The sequence below is a fragment of the Oryctolagus cuniculus genome, chromosome 2 (assembly GCF_051225735.1).
Source record: "Oryctolagus cuniculus isolate XC-2025 breed Fujian yellow rabbit chromosome 2, ASM5122573v1, whole genome shotgun sequence".
NCBI lineage: Eukaryota > Metazoa > Chordata > Mammalia > Lagomorpha > Leporidae > Oryctolagus > Oryctolagus cuniculus.
In genome coordinates, this window is record NC_142868.1 from 30,725,156 (window position 1) to 30,737,303 (window position 12,148).

The 12,148-nt window shown below is 39.3% G+C and overlaps 1 protein-coding gene across 3 annotated transcripts in view; it reads left to right on the forward strand.

Annotated features, from left to right (window-relative positions):
* The window catches only part of DTHD1 (death domain containing 1), a 76,705-nt gene that overhangs the window by 43,588 nt on the left and 20,969 nt on the right, over positions 1 to 12,148 (forward strand). For all 3 annotated transcript variants that reach the window (XM_070069634.2, XM_089327084.1, XM_089327085.1), the window contains one exon: positions 8,044 to 8,288. In XM_070069634.2, the coding sequence (XP_069925735.2) occupies positions 8,044 to 8,288 (245 nt within the window). The remainder of the gene's footprint in view (positions 1 to 8,043; positions 8,289 to 12,148) is intronic.

The window sequence follows — 12,148 nt, forward strand, 5'->3', positions numbered from 1 at the left end:
ATGAAGGCAACCCCTTGATTTTTCCCCCTGAGGTAGAGAAGAGTCTAATCGTGTGCCTACATGGGTGGGGTGTTGGGGAGAGGTAAGATTTTTTTCTTTGATATTTTTGGTCCAGGAGCCTTGTGATACACTTGACTTCATGTATAAATGATTATGTGTTCCATTTAATTAAATACTGCCTAATCCTGATTCAGGCAGTGGCTCCAAGATCCATTGGCTCTTTGTTGCTTCAAAAAAAGGGTTGAGCATTGAAGCTGATGTTGCCCTTTTTTTTCTAGTATCTCAGCAATAAGTGAGGCTCAAAGAACCTCAATTTGAAGTATCTCTTCCATTGTTACATGCAGCCTCTCAGGCATCTGAGCCAGCTGACAAGACTTAGTGAGAGACAAAGTTGTCAGAGAGGGGGAAGGGAAGGGAGAGGAAGGAAGGGTGGAAGAAATCCCTTCCAACTTGGCTTCCGGAGCAGAAACCACACTGTCCACCCTGGGGAAATCTATCTAATGAGGGATAGTCAAAAACCAGAAATGCTCCACCCAAACTAATGATAGAAATGATTTTTCCTGTCATACTTGGGAAAGCAGCTGTGTTTACCTACTGCTGTAAACATGAATGAGCTACTGTTGTTGTACAGAGCAGTACTAAGTGTACTGATGCCTGAATGGAGTCTGGGGAGCACAGACTAAATAGGAGAGCCTGAAGAAAGCCAGCATATGTGCAAGTCCTCCATGAAAGGGATGGAGAAGTGCTCATCTCCTCTCAGTGACAATGAGAAGGGCAGGTTGCTCAGATCCTTTCTGCTTTGCTTCTCCTAGAGACTTGGCTCAGATGTGGAGCCTTGGGGATTTTTCTCTGCCTAAGAGTGACAAGACCCCCAGTAGAGCACTGCTACCCCATTTTCCCACTGGGACCTGGACTAGTCTCTGTGAGTCTGAAAGACAGGAAGCAGATGATTCTTTTCTCCATCCCCAGTGCCTCGCTGCTGCCTCTACTTGTCTACCACTGTATCTGCAGATCTCATCTCAATGACTATGCTCAGGGATATCCCTTTCCCTCCTGACTGAAGCAGTCTCTATTTTATTTTGTTTCTCAGAGCTTTATTCTACGTTTGCAGGTTTTTACTTTTTCTTTTGTGGCCCTTGTCCTATATGTCATTTTTTTCTGTTTGCTCATTCAATGATTTGATCAATGCCAGTTTCTTTTTTTTTTTTTTTTTTTTTTTTGGACAAGCAGAGTGGACAGTGAGAGAGAGACAGAGAGAAAGGTCTTCCTTTTGCCATTGGTTCACCCTCCAATGGCCGCCGCGGCTAGTGTGCTGCGGCCGGCGCACCGTGCTGATCTGATGGCAGGAGCCAGGTACTTATCCTGGTCTCCCATGGGGTGCAAGGCCCAAGCACTTGGGCCATCCTCCACTGCACTCCCGGGCCACAGCAGAGAGCTGGCCTGGAAGAGGGGCAACCAGGACAGAATCCGGAACCCTGACCGGGACTAGAACCTGGTGTGCCAGTGCCGCAAGGCAGAGGATTAGCCTAGTGAGCCGCGGCGCCGGCCCAATGCCAGTTTCTCTGACAACAGTCCCATAAGAGGAGGGACTTTCTTGTTGGGATTGTTTCATATAATCTACAGCACCAAGGACAGTACCTGATAGCTAGAAGAGGCTCAGTGACCCTTGAAAGAAATGAAGACCACAGATTGGGAAAGAACCAGACGTTATAGTACTAAGTATGATTAAATGTATTTAAACGTTGGTTACTGAATTTAGAGAACTGCCATTTGAGAAATGCCAACAAATCACTACTCACTTATGTGAAATATAGATGACAATATTGAATGAATTTTATGGACCATAAACTCTACTTCCATTTATTTTTTAAGATTTATTTATTTATTTATTTAAGAGGTAGAGTTACAGAGAGAGAGAGGGAGAGACACAGAGAAAAGACTTCAATCTGCTGGTTCACTCCCCAGATGGGCACAACAGCCGGAGCTGCACCGTTCTGAAGCCAGGAGCCAGGAACTTCCTCCAGGTCTCCCACAGGGGTGCAGGGACCCAAACACTTAGGACATCTTCTGCTGCTTTCCCAGGCCATAGTAGAGAGCTGGATTGGAAGAGGAGTAGCCAGACTAGAACCAGCAACCTTATGGGATGCCAGGACCACAGGCAGAGTCTTATCCCAGTATGCCACAACTCCAGCGCCTCTACTTCCATTTGCAAGAGAAAAGAAGATGGATAGAGACTTCCTTTGGTGTTTGTATCTGTGTTTGGCATTCTGGACACAAGCTACAGCATGCTTACCATGCTTTCATTCTCTAACTGGAAGCTGGCAGTTAAGCACTTACACTTTCTGTTGCATGCCAGTGTAACAGAAATAAAAGTATTAGAAATGCTTCTACAAGAATCTATTTAGGGACATCACAGCAACAGAATCACAACTAGTAACACCATGTAAAAGAGGTTGTCATATCTTTTTTAAAAAAGATTTATGTATTTATTTGAAAGGCAGTGTTACAGAGAGAGTGAGGGAGATAGATAGACAGAGAAAGAGAGAGATCTTCCATCTGCTTGTTCATTCCCCAAATAGCTTCAATAGCCAGAGCTACACTGATCCGATGCCAGGAGCCACGAACTCCATCTGGGTCTTGTACGTGGTGCAGGATCCCAAGCACTTGGGCCATCTTCCACTGCCTCCCCAGGCCATTAGCTGGGAGCTGGAGCAACTGGGACTCAAACCAGCATCCATATGGGATGCTGGCACTTCTGGTGGCAGCTTTATCTTGTATGCCACAGCACCAACCCTGGTCTTCATATCTTAAAGACACCCTGAGTGTCCTTGGCCCATCGAAATTGTTGTCTTGGATGCATGTGTAAGATGCTAGAATAGCCACCCTTTTAATAATTCAACAATAGCAACAAAAATCCCTGCCTCTATGCATATTATAGTCCAGAGGCAGAGACAGAGCATAATCAAATAAGTAAAGAAAATGTACAGCTTAATATTAGCTGAAAATACATTATAGTAGAAGAAAACAGGGAAAGGATAGAAAGAGTCCCAGAAGAGTGACAGAGTTGCAGTATTTTTAGACTTTATTTATTTATTTAATTTTGACAGGAAGAATTATACAGTGAGAGAGAGAGACAGAGAGAAAGGTCGTTCTTCCATTGGTTCACCCCCCATATGGCCACTATGGCTGGCACACTGCGCTGATCCGAAGCCAGGAGCCAGGTGCTTCTTCCTGGTCTCCCCTGTGGGTGCAGGGCCCAATCACCTGGACCATCCTCCACTGCCTTCCCGGGGCACAGCAGAGAGCTGGACTGGAAGAGGAACAACCGGGACTAGAACCCGGTGTGCCGGCGCTGCAGGCGAAGGATTAGCCAAGTGAGCCGCAGCATCAGCCAATGACTTTATTTATTTATTTTAGATGTAGAGTTACAGACACACAGAGGGAGAGACAGAGGGAGATCTATCCTCTGGTTCATTCCCCAAATGGCTGCAATGGCCAGAGCTGGGCCGATCCGAAGTTAGGAGTCAGGAGCTTCTTTTGGGTTTCACATGTGAGTGCAGGGCCCCAAGCACTTTGGTCATCTTCCACTGCATTCCCAGGCCATTAGCAGAGAGCTGGATCAGAAAAGGAGTAGCATAGATATGAACCGGCACCCTATGAAACGCCAGTGCCTTAGTCAGAGGCTTAGCCTACTCTGTCACAGAGCCACCCCCAAAGTTGCAAGTTTAAGTAGTCCTCAGGAAGGCTTTTTTGAGAAGGTGGCATTCAAACAAATGCTCCAAGAAAGTGAGAGAGCAAATCATAACCTTGTCTCCATGCTGTTTAACAAGGCAGAGGGATTATAAATGGCATGAGCTAAGGCAGAGTGTGCCTTTGTGTATTTGAAGAACAACAGGGGGCTAGGATGATGTCATCCTAGGGATTAAAAGGAGGGTGTGGGAGATGAGGACTGATCACACTTTGCTGGCCACTGCAAGGACTTTGCCTTTTATGTTAAGTGAATGGGAAATCATGAAAGGATTTCAACAGCGAGGTGATCTGAATTAGACTGAAACTGTATTGAGAATTGAGTATGTAAGGTAAGGGTTGAAGAAAATAAACCACTTAATAAGCCATTGCAGGAAACCAAGCAGTAGATGTTGGTGGCTTACAGACAGAGGTGGTAGTGAATGTGTTAGAATACGGAGATATCCTGGGCCAGTGGTTTTCATGGGACTCTTTTGTTACCCCATGTTGACAGCCCTCTCACCTTCTTATCCAACTTTTTTTTTTTTTTTTTTGACAGGCAGAGTGGACAGTGAGAGAGAGAGACAGAGAGAAAGGTCTTCCTTTGCCGTTGGTTCACCCTCCAATGGCCGCCGCGGCTGGTGCGCTGTGGCCGGCGCACCATGCTGATCGAAGGCAGGAGCCAGGTGCTTCTCCTGGTCTCCCATGGGGTGCAGGGCCCAAGCACCTGGGCCATCCTCCACTGCACTCCAGGGCCATAGTAGAGAGCTGGCCTGGAAGAGGGGCAACCGGGCTTATCCAACTTTTTTAAGCAAAAGCAAATATTCCCACATTTGTATTTTCTACATCATTAATGAAAAATGTGAAATGCTCATTATTGAGAAGAAAAACATTGAGTAATAAAAATGTAAGAAAATTCTGGAATTCTTTATATGACAGGTATTTGTTGAATAGCTACTATCTCAAGACCCTGCTAGGGATGTGTATATGATATGCAAGAAAGAGAAACGGATTCTCATAAGGTCCTCCAGTGGTTTATTTCATACTTTGGGTTTTCAAAAGACAACTTTTACTTTACTTCTCTTTTAAACATGCCGGTGTTGGAAAAAATAGTACAATTTGTTAGAGATACTCTTTCTTTCTTTGGATCTATTTTTCTCAGAAATCAAGGGTCTTCATAATATAAAATTATGTGTTATAAACAATGAAACTCCAATTTAAAAATTAATGCTTTATATTTATAAAATTATGTTATTTATTCTAAAAATCATTAATAATTCATCCCTACTTAGTATATAAACATGATCTTTAGATAGTTGCATTTTAAATCTTTATTTTTAAAAATTATTGGCATAAGAATTAGATAAGTTTTAGTTATGAATTGAACATATGTAGTTATATCTCACCCTGAATTCTGATATTCTGTATAGGAATAATTGTGCACATGCAGGAAGTATAATGATTTTCAAGGGGTAGATGAAAAAATTTATGAATAGTATTCTATTGGGATCAAAGTGGGAATATTTTTCTTGGTAGTACCCTAGTATATGGAAACAGAAGTTTTCCTGGTGTTACTACAGGAATCTGAACACTCTAATTTACACAATTTACTACTTAGATCATATTTAATGGCCCCAAAGAATTTGTTTTCCTTTCTTTTCATTTGTTTCCTTTCCTTTTTCCTTTCCTTTCCTTGCCTTTTCTTTTTAAACTGGAGTGAAACTCTTTCAAGAAGACAAACTTGGCTTCCTCTCCTAGGACTCCTTCTGTTTCGTTTAGGTTACCTTTCAAATATCCATGTACACAAAGAGATGATTCTTATGTCTTCCATGAACTGGAATTATTCTTCCTTTAGACTTAACCGTGCTTTGGAAATTCACCAAAATGACCTCCAGCAGTCAAAATTGAGAGAGGGGTAGTCATGCCTTCTACATCTCTCAGTGAACTCTTCTTTCACTGGGGAAAATGCAAGGTTTTACTGTGAAAGCTAACTGCTTAGTCAAGTTAACAACAGCTTATAGGAGCAGAAGTTTAAATCTGGAGACAGAACTTTCATCTTGACGTTTCTTTAAAGATTTTCACTGGTTGTTAGCATACAATTCAAAATAAAGGAAGAATTCTGCTTCTTCTCATTTGCTGTCATCATTATCATTTATTGAGCATTACTTTGTATCAGAAATTTTGTGCTTATTTTCTCATTTCATTCCCAGAGTGATCCTAGAAGGTAAGCTTTTTTTTTTTTTTCTCATGGTTTTAAAGATAAAGAAATCAAAACATCTCTAAGAGGCGTGAAAGAACAACTGAACAAATACTACAATATAGGCAAAGTGTGCAGGCTGCACTTGAATCTAAATCTTCCAAAACATGATGTATCAGCTGACTCATTTTATATCTCTATAGCTCTCTTAAAGTGCACGATAGAAATATATTGACTTAGGAAACTTGTTGATATCCATTCTACTTTGACAATAACAGTGTAAAATATCCTGATTGCCATTTTGAAAACTCCATTAGTGAAAAAGGGCTCCCCAGAAGCTCCAGTATTTTCAATGAAGACTTGAGAAGATGTTCAGATATCATTTTAGGAGAATCCATTGGGTTTTCTTAGAAATTTCAGTAGTGGTATTCCAGTAACTATTCTACTTGCAAGCTCTAGAACAACATTCTCCATTTCTGCAGCAGTGGAAATGGTTTATAACTATGCCACTCAATAAGGTAGCCAATGGGCATATGTCACTATTGAGCTATTTAAAAAAATAATTAATTAATTTATTAATCTAAGGTGGAGAACAGAGAGAGAGGGGAGAGAGCACTCTTCTTCACTGGTCCACTCCCCAGATGCCCTCAATGGCCTGGGCTGTGCCAGGCCAAAGTCAGGATCTGGAAATTCAATGCAGGTTTCTCATGTAGCTGGGAGAAACTTAATTATGTGAACCACCAGCACTACCTTCTGGAATCTGCATCAGTAGGAAGATGGAGTCAGGAACTTAAGCCAGGACTCTTAATTCAGGGACTCCAATATGGGATAAGGGTTGTTTGCTTCTTGATTTTGTTCTTCTTCCTTCTTCCTCTCTCCTCCTCCTTCTTGTCCTTCTTCAGATTTATTTATTCATTTGAAAGTGAATGTTACAGACACAGAGGGAAATAGAAGGACTGAGAGATCTTCCATGCACTGGTTCACTCCCCAGATGGCAATAGCCAAGGCTAAGCCAGACTAAAGCTGGGACCCAGGAGCTTTATCTGGGCTCCCATTTGGGTCGCTGAGGCCCAAACACTTGGGCTATCTTCCATTATTTTCCCAGGCCATTCGCAGGGAGCTGGATGGGAAGTGGAACAACAGGGACATGAACCACTGCCCCTTTGAGATGCTAGCATTGCAAGCAGTGGCTTTACCTCCTACACCACAACACCGGCCCCGGATATGGGCATCTTAACTGGTACTTTTTTTTTAGATTTAATTATTCATTGAAAAGCAGAGTTACAGAAAGAAAGGGAGAGGGAGATATTGAGAGAGACAGAGAAGGATGGATGGAGGGAGAATCTTTTATCTGCTTGTTCACTCCTCAGCAATGAAGCCAGGAGCTAGGAGTTTCATCCAAGTCTCCTGTATGGGTAGTGGGGGCACAAATACTTGGGCCATCTTATACTTTTTCCTCAAAACATTATCAGGGAGCTGGGTCATAAGTGGAGCAGAAGGGGGACTCAAAACTGGCACCCATATGGGATGCTGGCATTGCAGGCAGCGTTACCCACTGTACCACAATGCCAGCCCCTTAACTGGTGTCTTAACTACTAGATCAAATGATCACTTCTCTTGAGCATTTTAAACAGTTTGAGTGACGGAAGCCTTGGATTTCTAAATTTTAATTACTTTTTATGAATTTTCACTTAAATAGCTACATGTCATAGAAGAATGCAATTCTAGAATGTCTATTATAAGGTCATGAGTGTATACAACATGGTATCAGTAATCAAGAGAAAGGAAAATGTAATCTTTGAAGAGTGAAATTCTCTAAATAATGAAAACTCCAAACATTTCCATTAGTTTCTAGTTATAGAAAATTGAATTGAAAAAGAAAATCAAAGATTACTAAGTCTAGAAACATCTAGAGATTACCTGGCCACCCCATTATAGGTGGGAAATCTTTTTGGTCTCAGATTATTGCTGTTTTGTCAGGCTATGTTTTGACAAGTGGTAATGATACAATAAAAGCTTTAATTATATTTTTAAAATGAAATTATCATTTGTATTTAAAAAATAAGTAAGGTAAAGTGATCTATCTTAATGATAACAAATGGATTTTATTTTTTATTTAGACAATGGGAAGGATTATGGAAAAGACTACAAGCTTACTTTTCACTTTCAAAGAAAACTCATGCTGGAACTCCAAATCAAAGAGGTGGATGAATTTGGAAACTATAGCTGTCCTCATTATAAGGGTACTATTGTAGTTTTTAAAGTACCAAAAGAAAATATAGCACCTGACTTGGATCCATCTCTTACTCTTAATGAAAACCATTGCCAGTTGCCAATTTGCAAATTACCATTGAGATTGCCAAAGGTGAGTTATTTTGCTTTCCTTATTATCTTATTTCACTAATTCTTTCTAATTCTCATAACCAGTCATCAGACATTTGGATACTTAAGGCTAAAAGAAAAAATAAAAATTAGATTGATACGGAAAGAGTAAGTCCAATTTTTGAGTGGGAGAATTTGTATTAAGACTTCTGAATCTTTTCATATTAATTTTTCTAACAAGAGCCATTTGAGTTGATCTGGTCCTCACAGTATGTTGTTAATGACTATGTAAATAATGTTGTTCATATTCTTTAACTGAATCTGAATAACTGGGAAATATATGGAAACATTGAATACATTTCAGAGTATTGTGAGAAGGAAAATGACATCAAAATATTCTCACTGAGACTTATCAAATTCTGTATGTTTGTCTAATAAGTTAATCTCTTATCTAAAATTATGACTCATCAGAAATTATAGTTATTTTTCTGAACAAAATAAATGTCAAGCAAAAACAAATATAAATACATTTGAATGCTGTATATATGATTTCTTTCAATGATCCATGACTCTGTATGTCTAAACTATATTCTTAATCAGGAATATAACTGAAAATTTTATTTTATCACTCCAAAGAACAACTTCTCAATCTTTAAAGAAAGCTAAATTTTATTTTCTTATGTTTTTATGTTTCGTTTTATGACTAGTAGAAATAGGTTTTCCATAGAGTCAGATTTTGTACTGATTTAAAATAAATCAGTGAGATAAGAAATTGATTTAACAAATATGATTGAATTTCTGAAATAAGGAATGTGCTTTGTGGAACATTTTGATAAATACAGAGTGGTAGAGGAAAATATATGATCAAAAGCTGAATTGTCCTGAATGGTAGCTGCTAATCACACGTGGCTATTGAGCAGGTGAAATATGGCTAATGTGAATTAAGATGTACTGTCAGTGTAAAATACACACTGGATTTCAAAGACTTGATACAAAAAAATTCCATTATTTTGGTAATTTTTATATTGATTATATGGTAAATTTATAGTATTTTATTTATATAGTGCTAGATATATCATTAAAATTAATTTACCTGTTTAACATTTTTATGTGGCTACTAGAACATTTTATATTATATATGTGTTCAAACTTACATTTCAATGGGATGAGACTTCTCTAAATGAATTTATAACCTAATAGAGCATGTAAGGCATGTTTACAAATCTACCTTATGAAGTACTGAGTGATTAGACTAGTGGTATAAGCAGTGTACTAATAGTTGTTCAGAGGAGGGAAACAGCTTTTCAGGAAAATGAAGCTAGTAGAAATTTCATAGTGATTTTAGCATTTCATGTGAGCTTTGTAAATTGGTTGAAAGCTGGTCACTGAAAATGAAAAAAAAAAAAGGAAGTTAGGATTGGGAAATGGAGTACATTTAAGTGAGGTGATAGTTTAGCAGGAGTTCACAATTCCTATAGTGGATGTTGTGATCATTTCTAGGATGCCAAAGGTGTTTCAAGAGCTTGCTGACATGCATTGTATCATTAAATCCTCACAAAAATTCCGTTATTTTTGGTATTATCATTATTCTCATTTGATAGAAAACTAAGGCACACAAAGTTTAGAACTTGCCCAGCATTTCATGTATAAGTGAAGTGGTGTATCTTGGATTCAGACCGAGGGTGTCTGCTTTTCTAATGTTTGACAACCACTATGCTGTTTTTTACTTAGCAGATAAAGTTAGGATTCTTATTCAAGGTTCAGTCTTGTAGTTAAATGATGTTTCATATATACAGGTTGACCATCCCTAATTCAAAAATCTAAAATCCAAAATGCTAAAAAGTTGGAAGCTTTTGAGTGCTACATGGACACTGCAAGTGGAAAATTTCACATCTGACCTCACGTGACAGGACACACTCAAAATACATATGCACTAAATTATATTGTATAAAATTGTCTTTAGGCCACATGTGAAACATCATTGAAGTTCATGTTTAGAATTGGGTCTCATCCTCAAAATATCTCACAATGTGTATGCAAATATTCCAAAATCAGAAAAAATTATGAAATCTGAAACATTTTTCATTCTAAGTATTTTGAATAAGGAATACTGAACTTGCACTATTGTTTGCTATAGAAATAATATTAGAAATGGTTAACAAGGCACATGACAGTGGACCCTGACCAGTTATACTGAAACCAACTCTTAGGACCGTTAGAGCAGCAGGGGCCTAGAGACCTTTAACTCTTTACTTGATGGTTTGGGGAAAATTCTATTGCTTCTGGGAAATATGTGTAGAGTGACAGGGTCTACTAAACTACCAATTCTGAAATTTATGACATTTTAATGACAGTATAGATACATAGGTATATGCTCATTAACAGTTCTGCTTCTTTGCATTTTCATTTTCAACTTATGGCCTTTGCAGCATAGGGACAGTCTGTATTCTCAGTGCACTCTCTTGTAGTCACATGGCTGTTTCTCCCTCCCTCTCTCCCTCCTTTCCTTCCTTCCTTCCTTCCTTCCTTCCTTCCTTCCTTCCTTCCTTCCTTCCTTCCTTCCTTCCTTCCTTTTTATGGGGTTTTATTGTTTATTTAATATATTGTTAATAATTAACTACATATCTTTATGGAACACAGGATGATGCTTTGATACATGCAACACAACTTATATGATCAAATTTGGGCAAAAATGCATATTCATCACCTGAAACATTGTTATTTCAAAGTAGTTAAAGGATTTTGAATGTGCTGACATAGGTAGATGTTTATCATTCATGTCTCAGCCCAAATATTATTTCGTCTCTTTGTGTAATGGAATTCTTTAATCTATCTCCCTTTATGGCTTTACTCATATTAATGTAAATGATTATATTTATTGTATTTGTGTGTTTTCTCTATGGCTTTGCTCCCTGAGGAAACAAACAGCATGAGTGCAGGGCCTTCTCTGTCCTGTTCAGGCACTGTCTTCAGGGAAGAGAACAGTGCCTGGTGCACAGGAGGCCCTCCACATATTTGTGACTGGAGGAATTAAGGGAGGTCTCGAGCTGTCAGCATGTTATAAAGTTTAAGAACTATAGCCTTAAAGAGACACTTGAATTCTTTCCGATCTGTAGTTTGGAGCCTGGCTGTGCAGGCTCATATCTGGCAGGCTATGCAGTTGATTCGGATCACCCTGGAGATTTGGAGGGGTGAAGCACACATTACACTGCTCTCTAGGCAGTTCAACCAGGCACCTCAGTTGCAGGGAGCTCTGTGCTTCGTTTGCTATGGGATGATTAAAGAAAGACGAGTCAGGGGCTGTCGGAATCCTCTGGCCAGAGATCGTGGGGCTGTTACTGGGATAATGGCCGGCAGTAGGCTCATATGGAAGAGAGGACACATGTGAAGTTAAAGAATGTGACACACATTCCGTTTTCAATTTTCCATGTTTTCTTTGTGACCTATGCAGCTTCATGCATTAATTAATCAAGTTTGATAATTTAAAGAATTATATAGATTTTCCCCAATAAAAGTCTATTCAATGGATTGTAGAGGACTTTCACGTAAGTTTCCTCTCTGTTTTGGTTCTAGCTCACCACTCCCCCATCTGCCTGCCTGGGTAATTCCTGTTGGTCATGCCTTATCTATCTACTTCAGCATACCCTCTCCTAGAAAGCCTTCCTTGATCTACCCATTCATACCACATTAGGTGTCCCTGGTATGTACAGATAAGATTCTGTGCTGTCCTTGTTATCACAGTTATTGCATTTAATTATAATCATTTGCTTATTTCCTTCCCAAAAGACAAGCACTTCTCAACCTTCTTGTTGCTGATAGTTGTTTTCCTAATCACCCTTTCTCATGAAAATTTATTGCCACAGATATACTGTGTTTCCATTTATACACTTAATTTATATCTAT